Genomic DNA, 23,873 nt, shown 5'->3' with positions numbered 1-23,873 from the left:
CCCAATTCTGCAGTCATGGAATGTAACAAGTGAGTTATTATCTGCTGGCACTTTTGGATCATCATGACTCTAAGCCCAGAGAAGAGACTATCATCAAAGGATTTTGTGGGTACACACAGTACACTGAGAACTACTAAGAAAGTATTTCATCAGATTTGGATGGATGAGATGAATGTGGGAGAGAGAAGAACATGATCTTTAAAGACAGTGAACAAGAAGGAATTGTGTTTGTGGGTTTTTCTGCCCTCCTCTATGGTTGCCTGGTTGGTTTTTCAGTGGGACAGGAAGATAAACTTAGAGGAAGAAAGAGATCATTAAAACCTTCTCAGGTGGGGTTCCTCCTTGGTATTCTCTTTTTGTTTCAGTGTTTTCAGTCCCACACAAAGCTTTTATCAGATTCACACTTACCAGTCTTTTTTCAAACACTGGTTGTACGTCAGGGCAATCCATGATCACGAGACTCCCCACTGTTTCTTTAAATGATTTTCTGATCCATTAATTTTTTGTAAGGTATCCTTTGGAACAATATCATGCGACAGAATAATTTCATTGAGAGCAACTCAACTCTTGATCTGCATGATGATGCATTGAATAGTCTTTTGGGAATCCTAAGAAAATGCATTTAATATAGTTTCTGGAATCTTATATTTGGAACAATGGGAGTCGTTAGGTTTTTGTAGGAATTTTATTAGACCATCAATTTCTCTCTTAATGGAATCTTTGGATGTGATGATGAATATATGTCTTTCATCCAGAAAATAAATGAACGGTTCGTTTCTTTGTTAGAAATGTACCTGATAAAAATCAAGTTTTTGTAATATTGTCACTGCGGGAAGAAATCTAAAACATAAAGTAATGGGAACCTCCTATGCAGAGACAGTAAGACTAAGGAGATTTGGGTTCACACCTTTCTCCCTCCCCTCCTCTACCATTCCCGAAAGAAAGAAAGCGGGCGAAGGAGTTTGAACGTTATCTTAATGGTTGGTATAATCTTTTTGGGTCCATACATTTGAAATATGTGAGAAAATAATAAAATCTTATCTAAAATAGAAATCGCACTATCAAATTTGAATTTTTTTTTTTTTTTGTGAAGGTTCATTAATAATATTACATTTATAGTGATGTAACACCGCCTAAAAGAACTCAAACTTTTACGTAAAAGGTCTAGACATGGTGTCAAGGTGCCTCGATCGTGCCTCTATTTCTCTCTCTCACTCACTTGGAAAGGACCACCTTACTTCTCATGTCACTCGTCCTTGATCGAGATAACTACCATGTCTAAAGTGAGGCACCATGCTCACCCTTCCTTTTTTTGTTTTTTTGTATCTATACCAAACCCTTATGATATTTGAACTAGCTAGCAAACTTACATAAGTATTACTGGACAATGTTGCAAAAATATTTTAACAATCATTTAGAGGAATGTCCTTACTCCCATTGGCTTCCCAAGGAATATAAAGAGAAACTCATTGATAAAAACAGTAAAAAAATTTCATAAACAGAAAACTAATTGATGAACACCTTCGGAGAAAGTTCCTATTGCCCTGAGAGATTGATCAACAGTTTTCTTTGCCTTATGAGAAAGTTAACCCTCTCTCTCCCCATATAATGTTTTTCAGGTCTTATTTCTTAGTCATCATTCAAAGCCTTTTGTTATTAATGGATTTAATTATCTCAACTCATCATCACTTTTTTGTTTTGTTTTCTGTTTTTTTTAAATTGATGAAACCCATCATCAGGGAATTTTATTATATCCACGTAAGTTTTGGAATCTAACATTAAAGAGCGATTGGATTCTCTTGACGAAGACAGTCTTGGGTATACTCTTCACCAATTGATTAGCCATTCTTTTTATGTTCTTAATTGATAAAGGGAGAAAAGGGAACCAGAATTGTAAACCTTGTACACCAAGATAAAACATTTAACATAGAGCAGTGTCTGTAAAGAGACCCAGATCCACCTTCAGAAATTGTCTGGTGCTCCACCTTTAGTTTGTATGATTACTTTGAAAGAGAACAACAAAAGCAACTCTTGCTGTTAGCTTAGATTTTCTTTTATTTTCTTTCCCTCCATAAATGATTTCAATCCAATAATCACATCTCAACTTTTTGTATTGAGGGGGAAAAAAAGAATCTGATGTTGATATATTATTTCCTTACCTAAGAACAACTTATGTTTGAGTAGAGCCTCACAAGTCACGAGACAAGCCAAGAAAGCTAAAGCCCATGGCAAGAGATTATTGGTATCAAAATCAACATTAGGGGCATCTCTAAAAAGTTGATGGAACATAACCCTTTTTAAGCAATGGATTTCAATCCTAGAAACCAAATTGAGGTAGGCAATAAGAGGTTTTAAGCAAAGGATTTCAATCCTGGAAAGCAAATTGAGCTTTTAGTATGTAGACATCATTGAAACTTTGCCCTAAATGGATGGATATGCATGAAGCAAGTTGGGATAAGATGAAAGAGGAGCCTCTTCTAAGTAGGGGTGTAAACAAATCGGATTCGGATTGGATAATGGTAATACCATATCTGCATCCCATTATATTCGAACGGATTCGGATAATATCCTATGGAATTTCGGACGGATTCAACCGGATTCGATTGATAATCAAACAGTTATTTTCTTGAATAGAAGATTCTAAATGGCAATGAATATAAAATACAAGTTCTTGTCTACTTGGTGACATCTTTACCAACTTATTTGTGAGTGTTACATTTGAAATTTAAGAATTTAGCAACTTTGATAGTTATTTTAACAAAAAATCTATTAAAAAAATTATATATTTTAATTAAAAAAACTTATAAAATAAGAAAAACAAATCCAAATAAGTAACTTAATCGGATAATTTTTTCAGACAGATAATAACCGGTTAGAAAGGAATACACCATATCCGCATCTTTTTAGTAAGCAAACGGATTCAGATACCCTCAAACGAATGCGAATACGAATTCATAAACGAATTTCAGTTATCCGTTTGCATCCCTACGTCTAAGGCCTTGTGTGACAATTTGCTTTTGACACCAGTGTTCAACAGTTCCCTTTGCCTTCAGAAACATTATATGGGTAGAGTGAGAGAGAGAGAGAGAGAGAGAGAATGGTGGGGTACCCTTGTTTGGAAGGCAAATGAAATCCATAAATAGAAGAAAAGAATCTGGAAAAAAGAGAAGAATCAAGGGTCCCTCCATTATCATTTGTAGAGTCAAACCTACTGTCCAAAAGGAATCCTTCCGACAGCAATAAAAGGTTGAGGGTGATAGAATTAGATTGAAAGATAGCCCTTAAATCTATGGATACATTAATATATGGGGGAAATTAAAGATCTTCACCACACTCCCCTGTAAAAGTCCTTAATACCCTTTCATTTGGTTGATTTTCCTATTTTAACCTTTGGAGTAAATCTTCTTCATTATTATTTGGGTTGAGTGTTTCTTCAACCACAATGAAAATAAGAGAATCTTTTTCTTTCTTTCTTTCATTCATTCAGTTATCAATGCCTTAAATTCATTGAGAAGATTTCTAGAAATAGAATTTAGAGATGCTGAATTGATGGAAATCTACCTCATGAGCTTTGAATTTTTGTAGCTACTTTTGAATCATCACTATTTTTCTTGGAATGAATTATGAGAATCAAATTCATAATACTAATATCCAAAAATGGTAGCTAGTGATCTATGACACCTGAACTTTTTTCCAGAATGGAGTTATGGATGTCATGCATGATACTAATACTCAAATTAAATGGCATTTTATCAAAAAAATATTAAATGGTGCTCAATGATCTACTACACTTTGATGTTGATAGTTGAATGGTCATAAGAGCATTCAATTGGGGCATGAACGTTTTATTGTTCATTTATGTAAAGGTGCTTAAGGACTAATAAAACATGTTGAAATTGAGATGAAAATCATCCTAGAGTGTGGCGTGTTGCAATTTCTAGGGGTTTCCTACCGGCCACAATTGAGTCAGATTCAGCTCCGGCAATCAAATTATTAGAGCCGAATCTCCATTATCAGGGAAGGTTTACTAGTCTAGTCAAGAAGATTAAAGCTAATGCCGCAACAACAAACGCATTCATTTCACTTACGTAACAAGGGATGCCAATAAGACAGCTGATTGAATGTCGAAGATGTCAGTCAATGTGATGAAGTCTTTGATCTTCTATCAAGATCCCCCGCCCTTTCCCCCTGGTGGAGATTCTTAAGACAAATTGATATAGAAGCTTGCTTGGGTTAGCTCTACATATTTTTCTTAGATTCCTTGACCTTGTCTACGTACCCAAAGAAAACATCTCTATATGTAGAAATCACTCATTTATTTTCTCTTCTTTCTTTTCAGAATTAGGGTTTTTTAATCAAATGGATTCCAAGATTCATTAGCATTAAACAAGAGGTAGCTTCCATCCTTGTTATCTTATCCATCAAACATCAAACACCAACCACAACTAACCATTCATAAATAATAATTATTGATTTTTCTCTTCCCCTACCTAAGAGTTATAGAGAAACACAAAGAGTAAAGGCACAGAATAGTAAACGTAGCTGATTTACCTCTCTTTCCCTCAACCAACCCCTGCAACCCCAAATCTCTCTCTCATTGCATTTAATTCTAAAAGGAATTTGATGCAACAATAACAAGAACAAGTGATTTTTTTTCCCTCTTTTACCAGCTCTATCGACTACTATTGGACCTTGGACCTTCTCTCAATTTTAATTAAAAAAATCCTAGTTGGATATTTTAAAGAGCAAATCTTACACTAAAATTGAGGTAATAAAGAAAAGAAGAAGGGGGGAGAACTGCACTCAACAAATTGGGATCTTACCAACCATGTATGCACCAATTGCATGCAACTATGTTTACTTAACAATGCTACTCCACACTGTTTTTTCAGTTCATCACACCTGCATAGCTGTAATCAATATTAATTCATTCATTCATTAATTAATAACAAACTTGAAATTGAAAAATTAATAATTATCATGTATTGAACCAAGTGCACAAATGGTTGCTCTGAATATGTATCACATATGTAACAAGGGTTTAATACATGCAAGTGCAACTACGTAGAAGAGGTCATAATAATACTCCTTGGAAGCTTTCACAGAGGGCATCAAATAAGATAAAGAAGAGGGTGTGCATATGCTCTAAACCTACTTGTGTCCACCACAACACAGCTCGAGCATGGGTGACCTTACTTAAATCAAGAAGCATTCTATTTAAATATATAAATATCATTTGTTTAATTGTTTATGCATAATAGAATGACTATTTATTAGTTATACATATCTGTTTTTTTTTATTTGAGCAAATTATATTTACAACCACTCTATTTGTAAACAATTATATTTACACTCTCTGGATTGTTTTCTATTACAAATGTCCTCTTGTACCTAACAATTTTTTGTTTTAAACACAAAAAGATATATTATCACTGTTGAATCTTAACCTAAGTTTTAAAAGAAATAAAAATTATATGTAACAATGAACTTTTAGGTGATTGACTTTTTAAGAAGACTCCATAACAAAATTTACCCGATGTCCTGAACATGAAAAGCTTTAAAGATTTACCATTTGAATGTGTCTTTTTCTTTTAGGGTTGAAATAAAGAAGGATAATATTTTGAACATATAATATGTGTTGACTCATCAGCTAACCCTAACTTTATTATTCTATTAGTAGAGATATAATTATTATATAATTCAATAGAGATGGTGTAAACTAGACCTGTAAATGAATATTCGAAATCGGCCATAAAATTCGCATTCGTTTTCATTTAAGGGTATTGGTATCTGGAATTTTTCTTACCGAAAAATATTTGTATCTATGTGCTAAGCAACCGGATTCAGATTCAAATATTATCGAAAAATAGAAAATAATCGGATTCGAAAACTAATAATCAAGCATAATTGAGTGTATTGACCTTTGTTTAACCTCCTCAAATTTATTTGTGTATCCATATGAATCTGATGCGTATAAATACAGAAGCAGCAGAAAATGACAAATTTGTATTGCGAATGAAAGAAGCTGGGAGGTGCGAATGAAAGAAGCTGGGAGGTAGATGAGATGAGATTGGGCCCGGAATTGAGTCACCTTCACAGGGGCCACCACGTGAGTGACCGCATTTACAATTTCACCATTCACACGCACACACACACACATCTCTCTCTCTCTCTCTCTCTCTCTCTCTCTCTCTCTCTCTCTCTCTCTCTCTCATGGCATTGAAGAGGAGTAGAGTCAAGTCTTATCACACCGAGACACACACTCAAGCCTTGCTGCTGCTCCCCCCGATTCATTCCTACAGCCTTTTTTACGTCCCCATCTTCCCTACTTACATTTTTCTTCCCACTCATCTTTGGCTCTTGTTTCACTCACTCGCTGATCATCACTGTTCATTTCTTACCCCTCCAAAACCCTTTGCTATCTCCTAAAACCTCCATCATAAGATCTCAAAATTTGAACTCTTATCGAACATCTCAATCTACCTATCTTCCTTGGATGATAGATCCCCACCTGAATTCATCGGTTACACTACTATATCCTGCTGGAGCTGCAGCAAATCTAAAAACCCACAAGCAGAAACTACCTGTAACCAAATAAGGAGCAGAAAAAGGAAACCCAGCAGGTGGAAGTGGAGGTGGAGGTGGAAGTGGAAGCAACCCACAATAAAGAAGATAGGAAAGATTGAGACCTACCAAGCCAAAATCAAAATCAGAAGAAGAGAATGGATTCATCATTGGGTGGAGGTGGAGGTGGAGGTGGAGGTGGAGGTGGAGGAGGAGAGCCTAGCTCAGGGGAGGGTCCGTCCGCAGCGGGTGGAGGTGGAGGAGGAGGTGGAGGAGGAGGAGGAGCAGGAGAAGGATCGTCGGCAGCGCCGCCGAGTAGGTATGAGTCGCAGAAGCGGAGAGACTGGAACACTTTCTTACAATATCTGAAGAACCACAAGCCCCCTTTGACACTGGCAAGATGCAGCGGAGCTCACGTAATCGAGTTCCTCAAGTACCTGGATCAGTTTGGGAAGACGAAAGTGCACTCGTCTGGCTGCGCCTACTTTGGTCACCCAAACCCACCTGCCCCCTGTGCTTGTCCTCTCAAACAGGCATGGGGCAGCCTTGACGCGCTCATCGGACGCCTCAGGGCCGCTTACGAGGAGAACGGTGGGCGTCCTGAATCCAATCCTTTTGGTGCCAGAGCTGTGAGAATATATCTCAGGGAGGTCAGAGAAGGACAAGCCAAGGCTAGAGGGATTCCCTATGAGAAGAAGAAGCGGAAAAGACCCACCACCACCACCACCACAACCCCGGCGGCGAATGCTTCAACGGCACCACCGGCACAAGGAGTGGTTGACAGTGGTGGTGCTGGTGCTGGTGGTAGTGGAAATATTAGTACTAGTGGTGCTGGTGGCTCTTCAGAAGCTGGGGCTCCATCCACTTCTTCCGTGTAGTTTCTTCCAAATTCTTCCCATCTGTTGTATATTTTCTCTGCTATTTTTGACTTCTTATTATATGTGGCAATTTTCCCTAATGATTTGATCCATCCATGAATCAAACTACTTAGATCTCACAAACACACAAACACTCTCTCTCGATAACTTGAAGATCACACAACTAAATATAGGATTCATTATATCCCTGCATCTCACTCTTTCTTCTCTTCCTCCTAATAGCAATTTTGTGCATGAGTTTCTTTACAAACTTTCTGCTGTAGTGAAGTTGGACATTGAGTTCATGAAATTTTGTTTTTGATTCTACTACCCCTCTCTCTCTCTCTCTCTCTCTCTCTCTCTCTCTCTTTTACTCTCTTGATCTTCTTATTCCATTCTTCATATAGTTCATAAAGCTTCATATATATAGTTCAGAAATTATATCTTTCTCATGTAGTACTGCCATGGGTTACTGCTACATAGTTCTTGGGTGGATCATTCAGACTCAAAATCAATTTACGAGGAAGCAAAGTTTCCACAGCAAATGCTGCTTGTCTTGTTATCTTTTGTAGACCGGCCAAGTAACATTCAAATAGCTTAAAGAAAAACACCCATAAGAACTGTTACTTCACATCCCATGTATTTTTCTGCTGATGGGTTACTGTTAAAAAGTCGGTTGGGTTAATTTTTTTTCTCTTCAGTGTGGATCAATCTCAAGCAGGAACAAATGGGCATCTGAGAAGAAATGGTGACAAATTGGGGAAGGCGAGAGAGAGAGAGAGAGAGAGAGTGGAAAGGCCATGAAGGGCCTGACGAAGAACCCCTGCATGTTGGCTCAAGAAAGGCAAAGCTAGTACCAATTGGAAATTCTAGTCAATCTATAATACTACTGGTCCCGGATCAGTTGCCCTTCCTGGGAGGAAGGGGGCTATATATAAACATATATGTATTATGTGTACGTGTGCCTTTTATCAGGTTTGATGACACACGTGCACCACTGACCCACTCAGTTTGCATTTTTAGCCTTTGAGGTGCCCCTTCTCAATCGAATCGATCTGATTTGGGATATCTGGATTTTGAAGATTTTTGGGGCTTTGATTGGTTTTCTTTTGGACTTAGAAGGAAGAGAGAAAGAAAGAGAAACAGGTGTGTGAGGTCTGAGAAGATCAATCAACTCCACTCTAGCTCTGCGACAGTGACTCTGACTCTTTTCCTTCTTTTTTTTCTCTTGCTCAATCTCTCTCATCCATTATGATGAAAGCAGCATTATTTTTTTCCTCCTTTCAAAAGCAAAAACTGTTAAAACCCACCCAAGCAAAAAATAAATAGAATACAAATTTCAGGTATTTGGTTTTTTTCTCCAGATTTTATTTTAATGACCTACCACCTGCATGTGAAAATGACCTTTTGCCGGCCCTTCCACCCATAATCCATAATATTTTGTAGCATTTACCAAAACAATAAATACTAATATGTTGTAGCTCCATCATATTAACCCTCAAAACCAACGAATCTTCTCCCAACTCCCAAGCATGCACAAACCAATCTTGCAGGGAATTAATTTCAGGTTTGGAAATTGCTGCCCATGTTGCATCTTCTCCCAACTCCCAAGCAAGTAGCAATCTTGCAGGGAATTAATTTCAGGTTTGGAAATTGCTGCCCATCTCTCTCTCTCTCTCACCTCCCACCACATCGCTAACCTAACCATGTTGGGAATTTTCTCTTCTGGGTTCAAAGTTACAAACCCAAGACTGGGGAGGGTGGCAATTTCATTGTTTTACCTCCATGATTATGAAGTCCTGAACAAAACAGAAGTCAGAAAGGAACAGCTGGTCCTTTATTCTCTTCCTGGCTCTTCATGCTTATTACCTTGCTGTTGTCTTGTATACTGACAAGACAAGCATAAGCTGTAATCAGGATTCTCTCCTTCTAGTACGTTCTAACATGATTGGAATTTTGACAGAAACAATCTCTCAGGTCTGTCTCTCTCTTCAGGCTGTGGCTGTGGCTGTGGCTGTGGCTGTGGCTGTGGCCCAGCATACGCAATACCTTCGCCATTAGAATATTTAATTCTCTCCTGACTATTTTGATTCCTGAGTAAGTTACAAGATCATTTTCTAAACGATGATTAGTGTGATGTGTGAGGTTCAACTGCACTAGTGATGTGGGAAACGGTCATCCTTTATATTATCACCAAATTTTAAGTGGGATAAAAAGGAAAAACGAAAAAAGCCAAAACAGCAAATGGGTGAGCAAAGCAAGTTTTCTTTTTAGTCTTTTCTCTGTGCAAGTCATCTAGAGCTTCATTTGGAAGAATGGTGTTTCTTCGTCAACGCCTCCATCATATTTAGCTTAAGCTAATTCTCAAGTTGACACAAATGATCATCTTTCCAACTTTGGAGTCCTCCTGTATATATGATCCATTTTGGAGTCCACCTGTGCAGCTCAATTATCTACTCTTTTTATATGTTTTTCTAAACCAAAGATAATCTACACTTTTTCTTGCTTGCAGCCTTCCCCAGTTGCTCTTTGAGTGGGGAACGGGAGTGACAATCGCAGTAATCAATGATTTAAAACCCCGGTGATTGTATTGGTGAGAGACCATTTTTTTATTTTTGGAATCGGTAGCTTTAATAATAAGAGTGGGAACTGGGAACTATTATATATATCATAAGTAGTTATCCTTCAATGGTATTGTTGAGAGGCATCATCAGTAAATATTGAATCATGAATCAATAGGTTGATAGGTTTTCACAGAATTTGATTTTATTATGAAATTCTTTAAGGTATGTGTAATCCTCTCTGATCGTATACAGTGTATTAAGAGACTAAATACATCAACAAAGATTTTGATCGAATGCTTCTTAATCGAGGCTTAATTCAAAGTTCACATTTTTTTTTCTAGCTAAATGGTCATTTTATCAAAAAAAAAAAAAAAAAGCATAATCTGAATACATGAAGAAAATTTCCTCAACTTCAATTATACAAATATATAAGACCAACTATCTATTCACAATGATATACTAAAGTCTAACCCTAGGAAAACCTATTACATCCTTGTGTGATTCCACTTGGATCGAACTAGCTAGGGCATGATATATGATGACACTTGTGTTTATATTTGAAATTTAAAAAGATTGAACTCTAGTTTTGAGTTTTAACTCTAATGGGGTCTTGCTTGGGTGTTGCACAATAAATGCACAGCATATTACAGCCTATGGTCGAGATCAAAATTTGTGGTCAAAACAAAATCTTGACCATTCATTTCGCAGATAAACTTCACCAAATTGAAGCAATTGGCCTCTAATAGTACATGATTGCATGATAGATGCACAGTTGGTGGACCATTATTCTCTTGAGATTCTTTCCCTTCAACTTTGGATACCTAGGTCACACATTAGGTCTTTTGTCTAAATTTTTAGACTTTTTTTAGTCAAATCTTTTTCTTCTTTTTTTACGCGCCTACAACAAAACAAATGTTTATGGAGATAATTATCAATCATGTTGGGCCTATTTAGTTACATGAAACCAAAGATTTCAGATTTTTGAATTCATAAATACGAGATTCACACCCGTTTAGTTGTGAAAATCTCTGGATTCATGAAATCTAGAGATTCATCTTTTCACATTAAAAACGTTAATCTATAGATTTATGGGTAGATTTCACCTCGACTATAAAAGTCATAAACATTTGCACATTCACAAAAATTGCGTCGACTAAACAAATTTTCAGAATGAATTCACATATTTAGGTTGACCAAACAATTAATTTATGAATTATGACTCCACATATTTGATAATCTCCAGACTCATATAACCAAACAAGCCCTAAATCTTCTCATCATATTTGTCTTTGTTTATCTTGAACCCCACCCCCCACCACCCAAAAAAAAAATCAAATTATCAATGGATGGATGTAGACTCAGTCCATCATGATGCGTGTGACAAGTAAAACCCATAAAAGGAAAACAAGTATAGGGTGAAGAAATGTTCCACATGCCAGTACAAAATAATTTGTGCACCAAAAAAGTCATGCATTTGGTAACAGGAAAACATCCTCTACTATGCACAAGTCTCTGTTGTGCACAGTAATGCACATATACACTAAATGATTGACTGAAAAAACAAAATAAATACAAAATTATTGAGGATTTTTAAAATTTAAAATTAAACTTTTAATCTCAACCAATCTTTTGGTACAAAAATACACTGTTCTACATAGCAAACAGTTTTCTTTTTTCATTTGGTAACATGAAACATCACCTACGTACTTCAGCTTTTTTGATGAATTGACCTCATATAATTTATAATTTAATCACGGGTACTCGTTTATAAAAATAATGTGGAATAGCAGCAATCGCCCGTTTCCTCAGAGAATATGTTAGTATTATTAAAATAGCTATTAGCTAGCTCTCTCTGTGCCTGTTACGCTTCCATCTCTCTTGAAGTTATCAACAACCAGAAATTAATTAATGAACTAGAGATCGTTTAAATCGTGTAATCTTCTTGCGAGAGCAACAAGATACACTTTCAAGCATCATATTACAAGGGCCAAGGGGTCTTCTTACATGTCAGAGTAGGGTTCGACACCCCAAGCCTTATTGGAGTTTGCTGATTAAATTACTCCTACCAACGGCAAAATCAAAGCGAGCTGTCTAATGTTCTAAACAGCCATGGTGATCTGATTTCCTCTTTAGGGTTTATGGTATAGAAGAAAGCCAAGAGAAGAAAGTGGCCAAGCCCATAGATGAAGGTGAAGCCTTACTTAGAGGCTTGCCCACCAAATATTCATTTAACGCTTTGATGGCCACTGCAACAAACCTACCAAGCATCCAAGAGCATGCATTCCTGGAACCAAAGTGAGGCTGCTTTCTCTGCTTGTTTACCTCCAAAACCTTCTTCTTTATGATTATGGTTTGCTTTTCATTTCATGCACAGAAGTGGGTTTGTCTCAAATAAGCAAATAAATGATTCTGCACGTTTAGAATTGTCAAGTGGATCCTTCTCGTGTTCCAAGCCCAAAACCTACAAACTCTTCAAAACTTCAAGAAAATGATTTTGAGGCCTTTCAGATCACATGCATGAGAGGAGAGTAATTTTTAATAATCTTGGGAAAATGTGAAACCTCGAGCACTCCATAGCTAGCTAAGAACTAGACAAGAATCTACCTCTCTAAAGCATCAGAGACAACTCTACTTTGCATCTCTGTAAGAAGGCAAGAAGGCAAAGAACCCCATTGTTCATGACTCATAAAAGTTAAAGGTTTGAGTTAGTGAACAATATATATAGATACACATTTTGTGCCACCAGATATGTACAGGTTGTATCTTCTAAAAAGTAATACAAAAAAAAAAAATTCAACTAGATGTTCTATACAAGTTTGAGTTTTAACATTTCCTCATATTGTATTGAGTGCATTTCCAAGATGGGTCAGCAGATGAGAAAATAGTAGTCACGAGGGTGGAAAGAATATGTTTTCTCCGAATATCTCAATTATTTTCTTCACTTCCACCGACCGCTGCTATTTCCAATAGCACCAAGCCTTTTCTAATGGCCCACATTTATGTTCTAAGTCCTTGCTCGATCCACCATTTTCCAATAGAACCTTCCTGCTCCCACCTATTTTCTCATGGATTATTTTTCTTGTGTCCATATACACAGCACACGGAAATATTTTTCTTGTGTTCATACAGCACATACAAGCATTGGCGTTTGTTTTAGGGTTTTATTAGGAATGAAATAACAGATTTGGTCAAATTTCTCTCCTTGTGTTTTATTAAGATTGACCCATAGTTTAACCTGGATGACCATGTCTAATATATATATTGACAGTTTGGTCAAAATTTTCTCCTTGATGTTTATATTTGAATCTTGTGTTTCCATACATCTATCTTTTTATATTCCTTTTTTTTTATTATTATGTCTTTATATCCTTTAATTTCATTAAATGAAAATTTTCTTCTTACCGAGAAGAAGAAGAAAAGAAAAAAAGCATCTACTAATTAACTCGGATTCAATACACTTTAGTTTCCAAAAAGAGTTTGACACACAAAATTAAATCCAAGAAAAACATAACCTACTATTTTTATTTCAGTAAAAATAATTCAAAACCACATGCGCTGGGCGCTCTCTCTCTCTCTCTATTCTCTCTGGTCTCTATGAGTTAAAAGAATGCCAGGCCAACTGACTCTGCCAACTTACATGATTAACCCTTATCAGATTACAACAAATAAGGCTGTTGACATGGTATACATGCGAGTACAATCCAAAGGTTCTTGCTGAGAGATGACGCCCACAAAACATTACTCAGTGGTAGAAAAGGCCATGTACTTTTCAGGTGTGGTTGTCCCATAACACTGACATCTGAACAACAGGATAATCAAACTGTGGGGATCTCTGATTAGCATTTAACTGTGAAATTCAGTTTCCATAAAAGCAAATAATACCCAAGGAAAAGACCACAATCCTTCAAGCATGGTGAATGTTCCCAGATTTAGCCAACTGCATCGCCTGCACATTCACATGCAAAATTGCTGTAAGTGACTCGTTCTAAAAGACTCTTAATTACTAAAAGAACTCACTGAGCTACATAAAACAATCTGACCAGATTAGATAATGCTTTCAAAATTCTAACATTAATACAAGAATAGAGATGACATACTCTTTAGGTTTGGGGATGAGAGGGAGGATGCGGGGAAGACACCTCGAATCATGTACTGGATCCTCTATACGTTGGACGCCAAAAACCCTTTTTACCCACAAGAAACTGTTCCTCTTGTGCAGTAATCTCCCAGTGCAGTGACTTAAAAATGGGAATTAGCTTGTCAATCATTTCCGTTCTGTCTTGAACCAAAATCTGTCCACCTGGTCTCAATATCCGATCCATCTCTGCTGCCACCACTACAATGTCACACCTGACCAAACAAGAAGACAACATATCACATAGTAGAGTACTAATTTAATGCACTGAGGGAAACCATTGTAACATTTCAAACTCTAGTCAGTCATTTACACTCAAATGCAGGGCATTGTCCCTTACATTTTCAGTCATCAATTTCTTTTCAATCATTCTCAGAAGTTCCATTTCTTCCACCAGATGATCAAATTTTTGTTTTGCTATTTGGCCAATTCCATATAGTCCAAAAGTTTAACACATGACTATGCGAGCAAGGAACAATATAGCCATCCACAAAAAGTTTAACTCGCACACCTTGCAATGGCATATATTTGGGCCATATAGGAAGTCCTTCCTAAGTAGGCACCAAAAAAAATCAGTCCTAATTTTTCTTCAAAAGAAGGGGGGAAAAGAGCCTTTTTTGCTGTGTGGCCCCGTGGATTGCAAACTTGGCTGCACATGTGGTATATTCCTTGATCAACTAGTTCAAAAAAAATCAACATATTTAACAATTACTGATTTAGATGAAACATTGGTCCTACCTCTGTGTCAGATTTCCAAATAAGTAACTGGAGTGCAGGAGATCGTAAGTTCGAGGATATGTGTTAAAAGCTTCGCACCAATCATGATAAATTCCTATGAAGCCTCTGCCAAAAATTACAGGTAGAGTATCTGGACCATTGATAGGTACAACATTCATTACCCAAAGAGGTTGGTCAATAAGTGCTGCAGCAAATCTGCAAGTAGCCGAAATTCATTATCAAGACCCACAGAGACAGGAAAAAGAATAATCAGACTTTCAATCATATACAGTTATACAAACGGAATTCAGAGAGTTTAGAATTACAAACTGATACTGGGCATTATATATATATATATATATATAGAGAGAGAGAGAGAGAGAGAGAGAGTTTGAATCCCATAATGTAACATGTCATACATAGATTTTGAAAGCACCAACAGATGCACATGACTGATGACTGATGTCAGATGAGGAATAATCTATCTTGAAGTTTGAATACTGCTTTGGATATGCAAGTCCAGGAAACTTGGTTGGACATTTTATATGTTCTGAAAGAAGGCTCGTCACATTCAGCAGAACTTAATCCATCAGAGAATAACAGTTGCTGGGTAAATTCCATAAACTCCTTGAAGATGCATCACATCATTTCAAATTTCAACAAATCTGCCTCTCACTAATTTGCAAATATGCAGAAAATCCAAGATTTTCTAGGGTAAGATATTAGTTGATTGGATGATTTCTAGAATGTTTTTAGCAATATCACCCAATATGGTCAAGGAACCTGGGGAAGCATCTGCAAAATTTTATTGATGGGATAGATAACCTTAGAGAGTATTCCCATGATTGATTAAAAGAAGCATCATGGGAAGGCAAACAACACTCTACAGTTCTATCCTAACAGGCAAACAACATTGTAGCCAAAAAAAAGATAAGAATGCAATTTAAATCGAGAAAGGGGGAGCAAGGGGATCCCTCACAGCACTGTATCTAACTTGATTCGCATCATTTGTAAGGGAAAGAAGATCAAAGGATGTCTCAAAGAAATATATCTAGAAATATTTTGTGAAAGACCTCCAACTTTTCTAGCAGCTGTTTCAAGTGTGTTAGTTCTTTTTCCTTTCTTACAGTCAAAAAAAATGTCTTGATTGTTTTTGGTCCTCCCTGATCATTTGGGATACACTTGTTCATGTCTTTACTGCGAATGGCATCTCATTTCAAGTTCATGTCTCCTAAGATTTTTTGCTGTAGTGAGATTGGAGCGAACATGTGGCTGGTTGTGTTCATACGGGGTCAAATTGGCATCTTATTTCTCTCATGTAGTGATGGATGTTTCTGTACTCTTTGCCCATAGCTACGTAATGTAGATTAAAGTACGAAGAAAAGCCAAAGACATTGTTCACATGAACAATGGCAAACAACGGCCAAGCTTGCTATTGAATTATGGGAAACCCAGCCATCCCCCTTCTTTCTATATTCCCTTCTCTCCTTGCAATTGATACGTTCTGTGGTGCTGCTCTTCCATTGATTACAGATCCCTGAAGCTGTTGCAAACAACTGCAAAGACCAAAGGAAGGTCACTGTTGCTTCACAACCTACATACAGGCTGCTGTGGCTACTGCTTTAGCCATTTAAGTGACCCTGCTGCAACTTCAAGGTTGAGGATCTCCATATGCCTCCAGAAACCCTAGAGTGTAATGATGCTCAACACCACATCATCACCCTCTCCATTTCATTCCGACTTGTAACCCATTCTACTGGCTGAAATCCTTCAGAACATCAAACCTTCTAATTTTATTCCCTTTCCAGAACTTCTCTCAGCCCATCAGAATCATGCCAAATTTTCAGCATACCAAGCCTTCCATTCAATCCATCTTGGAATTCAAGAGTGGGGCTGATTTTCAGGCCTTTATCCAAAAACTTATATTTTAGTGCTGCTGCCACCTCTCCAAATTCCTCCATCTGAATTGATTGAAACTTTTGGCAGTGCTTCTCCTCCATACAAGCACCCTAGGTTCATTCAAGCTTTTGGTTGAATTTCAAGATGGTTCGACTAGAAACCCTAACTTTCTGAAGTCCACCTTGTTGGTCTTTTGATTTGTGAGTATTTTGGGGCTAAACTTACCCTAGTTTAATTTTAAATTATAATGATTTTTCTTCCTTGTGCTTTCATTTATATCATTTCAGAATAGATACATAATTTTTATACAACAAGAACAAAAATGACAAGAAGCAGGGTTTTTCCCAATTAACTGGGGTCGACTACATGGATCTGCCTTCCAATAAGCTCTATTTGAGGCCATACTAGATACAACGTCTAAGATACCTAATTTTTATAACAAGGAAAAAAAATAAAACAAAATAAAATATCGAAGAGGATGTAGATCATTATTACAAAAATATGTCAAAATAATTTGAATTTTTTTGGTTCATAGTTGCAAATAAGTGGATATTATTATTATAACAAACTCCTACTATGACACAAAATTAGTTTTAAATAGTTAAACAAATTTCGGCATAGTCCCTCTTGTTTTGGGATCCCATATTAAGCGCTCCTTGTCCAAATTGGTCACACCAAAACTAGAGACTGACATGGTCAGCACACCCTTTTGGAGCCACCAGACTAGTCCTTTCCTCAACGGGTTGATCCCATATACCATTCTATCCCCTTCATATATGGGATCAACCCGTTAAGGAAAGGACTAGCCTGTTTTCCTTGTCTCTGTGTTGTTTACTGACGTTTCCTATTTTATAATTTTGTTTTGACAGTTTCAATTTTCTAAAATTCAATTTCCATGTTGGTTCACTATTTACTGAATCCTTCACTACTTTATATTTTGGTTTCTCTTGCTATTCTAACCTCATTGACGTTTGTACATCTGACTCCACCTTTCCAGTAAGTTACTACTAACTATCAGACTTGTCCTTTCATTATTTAATTAAATCTCAGTTGCCCGAATTGGTGTGTACACTCACCTACAGTTCCGTATTCACACGAGGGTTTCTAGCCCTAATCGTGATGTGATAAGAATGCCCCCTACCGGAGACCCATCAAATCAAAGAATTTTTATTCACAGACTGACATGTGACAGCTTGATCCTCTAATTTTCAGGCATGGACACATTGTATACATTTTTTCTTTGGGGTATACATCATATACATTATTATATGGTCTATGACCTCAATACTAATATATTTTACCATGTGACCATTTCAAGTTCTAAGAAATAGTTAAGACTCAACTTTGAATAGAAAATGGCAGAAAATACATGGAATGCCATGAACCCCAAATCTTGTCAATTAATCTCTTCTTTTTTTTCTTTTTCTTTTTTCGGTCAGTTTTTTTCTTTGGGGGTGGGGTTGGTTGGTTATACATGTTCAATACTTCAATCCTAAGGATAACCAACTAATCAAACATAAAAAGGGGTAGAAACGTTCTCCAACACACATGCAAACAAATAGCAAAACAGTTCAGAACCGAATTCATACAGCCAAGTTCAACTACACAAACATAAAAATAAAAAATAAAAATAAAAAAATTCTGTAAACTGAACCTCAGTAAGCATGGAAACAAGGTAGGCATGTAGTACAACTCACCCTCTATCCATGGTAAGTTTTAAGCAAAAACTAAGTTCATCATATTACAGAAGAGCTTCAGTAAACAGCAGCCATTTAACTGAACAAGAGGAAAAATTTTCATTTAACTAAGCATCTTACCCCCCATAGCCAGCATTCATGTCCATTACATTCCGTGTGCTTGACCAGTTGATAGCCAGGCGACCCGAATAAACATCTGAAATCAGTGCAGACCAGTGTTTTGAGTCTTCAGAAAAGATTTCTTCAACTCTTGCTTCAGTTGACAAACTAGGAGATATACTGTGGAGCCTTTCAGGCCAAGGTGTGGGCGAGTTATCTAAGCCTCTTTCTGGAAGAGGTGGAAGACATCTGCTAAGGGGAGCATACCTGCCTCACAAACAAATACAATAGCATCATGAATCACGATAAAATTAGAAGGGAAATTAGTTCCACCTACAATCTGAGAATAACAACAAAAATGGCAAAGATGATGATAACCACATAGGGAGCGCTGGGGGGGGTGCAGGAGAGATTGAAGTGCCAGCCCATTCATAGGCCATGAATTATTAATAAATATTATCAAATATCCATTACAGTCAATAGAATAAGGCATCAGCTGAATTCAATTCTCTATGAAGATACAAGGCCTTGGAAATTGATTTAAAGATCAACTTCAGCAAAATTTAGGGCATCTCCATTTCAACTATGGTAAAAGTTAACAAAGTTGGTCATATAGTGGACACAGGACTTCAAATTTTACACATGCCTATAGTATTAATGATTTATGATAATGAACATCAAAAGTGTAAATGACCAAAAGTACCATGAAGCATTATGAATATTCTTTTGATCACACAATGGGGGATCGCTTTCTCTACGTTCCTCATAACAAGTATTCGTGGTAGGCTTCTGATATATTACAAGCCCAACTCCATCAAAGTCTTCACTCTTAATTACCATTTTCCAGCAGATGGACTCTGTCAACGCTACCATAGCTGCAAGAAGCATCAAATTTAAACACCAATTATGTGTCACATTAAAAAATGCCACAAAACCATAACTATTTCCACCAGACATCCTACTTTTTAAGGGGGAATAAAAAGTGAAAATCAAGGGAGCTCAACCAAACAGTTCCACTTTTCAAAAGCATTCCAAACACCTACACTTAGCCAAGTGTTGGAAGAAAATGAACGAGAAGGCCTATAAAATTTCATACAGAGAAAAAAGATGTAATCTTACATTTCCAGACACCCAGATCCCTTGAATCATCACGATAAACAGGTGTTGCTGACCATATAAAAAATCCTCCCGGCCTAAGGATTCTGTTGAGCTCCAGTAGTGGCTTTCCACCTACAATTTCAACTCAAAAGGCCTCAAGACTTACACATACTTAAAGAACAGAACAAAAAGTGACCAAAAGTACAACTACATATAGATATCATCGTAGAATAAAAAAAAGTGAGGACGTAAATCACCCAAAAAAATCCAAAGAAGCATAGCCTACCATCTCCATCCCAGTGGACCCTGCATCTTGCGCAGTGAATCAAATCAAATACATTATCAGGGAAAGTCAACCTTTTTGTTGCTATGACAGAAAGAATAGCAGGAATACCCCGCTCTAAAGCAAACTGTATCTGAGCTTCATGCTCATCCTTTGGGGCAAATGACATGGTGAGAACATCTTTGTCCAACAAGTAGCCACCAAAGCTTGCAACACCACAACCAACGTCTAGAACGGTCCTTGTTTGTTTTCCCCAGCCAATACTTGGTAGAGTCTAATGAAAACAAAAGACCAGTTCAAATTCGATTATCAAATAGACCAACCAAATGTCAAAGGAACTAAAAGCAAAAACACCATCCAAGTAAATCAATAGGCAAAAGATATTTTTTCATTCACAAGAATTACAGAAAAAATTGCACTCAAAACAACCGAGAATGACCTCTGATGTCATTGTTGTACACATTAATAATAATAAATCAAAAAATATCTTTTAAAGCATGTAAAACTAATGCTTTTTGGAAGTGTAAAAGTTATGAATAGATTGTCTCAAACACTTATAGCAACACTAACTCTACCAAGGTTAGGATCACACGAAATTATTGAAATAAAATAAATAAATAAAACCCCCAAGAAGCACCAAAACATATCAGTCCAATTAGAACCAACACCAGTAATGTAGTAATCCAGATGAAAGAACACCGCTCACCCACCATCACGAGTAAACTTGCAACTTGTCATCCCAACTAAAGCCATTTAATGAAATTATTTCAGGAGCCAAGTGTAGAGAGTTAACATAAAATTTACCTTCTCTATATACTCAACATATCTATTCACTCCTCCTTTAAATTGAGTACCACCTCCAGGAAAAACAAGGTAATCACCAGACTTCTGTACCCAGTTCTGGTCCTTCTTGTATTCAACAAGTTTAGGATGTGGGACATTGTCAAACCAAATCTGGCACAAAGAAAGCAATCAGTCAAGCATATGTACTAGGCAAGTGAGCAAAGAAGACAAAGCAAGTTCAACTGTTATAACTTCCCTCATGGAATTCAAGCCTCCACCCATGCAGTAGGCGACTACAAAATTACATTTAAAGCAAATGATTTTAAGTTTTCCTTCTACTTGCCTATCTTGGAAGCAGGATAAGCTTGGAAATAATTTTTGTGTAGGAGGTCGAAAAATGGATCTGTCAGCAGCATATGATAGAAGATACAGCATTCTTGGTGAATCAGACATCAAGAGATCATGTAATGAGATAAAAGAGAAATGGTGCCATGGAAAACAAAGTGTAATTGAGGAATCACTGTACAGAAGTAAGATGGAATCTGTTTCGTTTTCTTAACTAACATACCATCAGCTAATAATAAAATCTACATGAGACGAAAGCGAGAACATGTATCGTCACATCCATAGAAGAAACAAGTAGAATCATATTAATATTCTATATTTAAAAATAAATAAAGAAGAAGCATGGATAGTAGAGGAATAATTAGAAACATATAAAGCAATCACAAACCAACTTGACATTGACCAAGTACCATCTCTATCAATTTATGAAACTAAGGTCTAGACTCTGGTCTAATGGAAACAAGTACTTGAAAATATGCAAATCAAATTCGAACAGGAAAGGATGTGCAAAGGAAGGGAAAAGGAGGGCTATGGTCGATGGATGGCATTTGAGATTTTAGGTTGGTTAAGGAAAAAAGGACCAATTGTTGTAAAATAGGGTAAAATATGGAAGGACTGCAAACGGGAAGGGAAAGATCGAATTCTAAGAAGGTTGAAACGATCAAGAACCAAATCTACAGAGCTCTAGGCTAAGCTTTTATGGAGAATTCAAGATCAGTAAAGGATTTTAACGTGAAACTCAACTGAGCAGCAAGGTAATAAATATGAAGTTCCTAAAAATAGCAAAAGAAACAGGGAGGGTTAGGGGGTGGAGGTGGGGGAGGGGTGAAGAAGAATAACACAAACTAAGAGCATTTTGATTTCTAGGCCTTGTGACGGACATAACTTTTCTGATTAATTTGATGTTTGGTCTTCCGACGGACCTCCAAATAAATCTCAAGCATTGCAGAACATATTTCACGTGGTCTCCGCAACAGAAATGATTAATCAGATCCGATCCAGTTTCCTGTGTTTTCACTCGAACAAAATCCACACATTTCTTTCCATCTTCGGGGCTATATGATAAATGTAGAAGTTGCAATACTTTCCAAGATTGGCATATGATTAACCTGATCCAAGCAAGGATCTTGAAAGGCAAGATTGCATCGGGAAAGTTTTAAAAAAGGAAACCAAACAACAAAAACTTAAATTGTTGGCTTGATTAGTTAAATGCTCTGGTTTGTCAAATTCTAAGCATTTTCGACAAAAAATAATCGAATTCAAACAGTAACTCAAGACTCACCAAAGTAGCAATCTCACCATATCCCTACTCCTCGGCCAGGGAACGGGAATTTTATAACCCCGAGGAAGAGGAAGCAAACAGCGGGGACTTGGATCAGGGCAGTAGCGCTCCCTGTGCTCCATGTGCCGTCTCGTCTTCAAAGCCTTTATGGCCTTCATGTTATCAAGACAGGGTATGTAATCTGCAGCGACCATTCCCTTAACGTTACACAGTTCCCACTTCATCAAACGCAAGCCTTTATCGCCCTTGGAACTCCGATCAGGCGGAGGAGGAACTGCTCTCCCATCTAGTGCATTCTCTTGGCCTTCAGCGCTTGAGTTGCGAGGAAGAGGAGGCGGAGGAGGAAGGCGAGAAGGTGGAGGAAATGCATTGGAAGCAGCATTGGAGTTAGAGATCAAACCAGATTTCTGAGGATCAGTGACGGATAGGAAAGAGGATCGTTTGTTGATAGAGAAGAAGAAGAACAGAAACACACAGGAGAAGGAGAATGAAAGCGAAGAGAAATGGGTACTTTCTCTCCTTTACGAGACTCTGAATCGATGGTTCCATGATGCACGTTTTCTAAAGAAAGATCGGATTGTTTAACTCCACGTCTGAAGAAACAGAAAGAAAAGAAAAGGCAAAAGATCAAGATCGAGATTGATGCATGCGTTCAAGAACGATCTTAGAAACTGATGAAACCAGAGACTGCGGTGGAGTGATGTGACGAGAAGGGAACAATCAGAGCAGAGATGGGATATTGATCCTCTGCTTCCCGACACGTCATGCTGCTTCTGTTGCCTATTGCTGAGATGCTGTTACGTGTGATGCAAATCAATCTAACGGCTCCTTTTACCGCGGTGAAGTTTGAAATGTCGTTATTTATTACTTTGGAAAATAGAATTCATCTGGCTCAACCTCGGGTTAGGCTCGTGACGGGTCGCCCCTACCCGTGACCCGCAGATCCGGATTCCACGCTTCCCAAGGAGAAGCCAAGGGATTAGCGTGGAACTTGGGCATTTGTCAGATTCTCATTATCGAGCAAGCTCGTGATATCTCGTTTGACGACAAATTAGAATTCATCTGTCTCGTTTGTTTCCTCTTCACTGTCCAGAGAATCTCAGACCATTCGCACGTGGAGGAAATAAAGTATTAGATCAGATCAGTTCACAGATTCACTGATTTTGTGATTTGAATGTCTGCGATGTTTATAAGTATAGTATCAGCCTCTCAGGTTGCTTTTTGTGTTTTTTTCATAATAAAAACTGAAATAGAGTAGATTGTTTATTCTTCAAATTGAGAAAAATGAGGAAAAAGTTACTCTCTCATTAGGCGAGAAATAGATTTGATTTTACAAAAATAGAAGAATGAAGATTATTTATAAAATTAATTTTAGGGTTTTGTTTTTGTGCTTTTTAAACAATTTTGGTCATTAACAGCCACATTCATTCGGTCATTAGGGAAAAAAGGTATGATTTTCAAATGTTTAACATTAAAAGAGAAATACAAAATACATCTGATGATTTTTGGGCCCCTAGGTTTCGCTCCATTCTTCTCCCTCGGGGGGTTAA

General features: G+C 37.2%; 2 protein-coding genes across 2 annotated transcripts; one reads left to right on the top strand and one right to left on the bottom strand.

The window, feature by feature from the left end:
• Positions 1–6,222: 6,222 nt before the first annotated feature.
• Positions 6,223–7,804, top strand: LOC149028106 (protein LIGHT-DEPENDENT SHORT HYPOCOTYLS 5-like). The gene has a single exon (XM_089147726.1). It carries the CDS (start codon positions 6,723–6,725, stop codon positions 7,440–7,442), a length of 720 nt encoding a protein of 239 aa, XP_089003852.1. The 5' UTR covers positions 6,223–6,722; the 3' UTR covers positions 7,443–7,804.
• A 5,608-nt stretch (positions 7,805–13,412) lies between these two features.
• Positions 13,413–23,031, bottom strand: LOC149028105 (putative methyltransferase PMT23). The gene is given in 10 exon segments (XM_089168542.1): positions 13,413–13,931; positions 14,083–14,335; positions 14,859–15,053; positions 18,554–18,799; positions 19,236–19,407; positions 19,652–19,762; positions 19,917–20,187; positions 20,718–20,867; positions 22,341–22,775; positions 22,777–23,031. Coding segments are annotated over 9 exon segments (1,881 nt in total). The 5' UTR covers positions 22,873–23,031; the 3' UTR covers positions 13,413–13,931; positions 14,083–14,130.
• Between the last annotated feature and the right edge of the window lie 842 nt (positions 23,032–23,873).

The sequence above is a fragment of the Hakea prostrata genome, chromosome 1, assembly GCF_041222555.1.
Source record: "Hakea prostrata isolate BN-2017 chromosome 1, UWA_Hpros_2, whole genome shotgun sequence".
Lineage (NCBI taxonomy): Eukaryota > Viridiplantae > Streptophyta > Magnoliopsida > Proteales > Proteaceae > Hakea > Hakea prostrata.
This window is presented reverse-complemented; position numbering and strand designations above follow the sequence as displayed.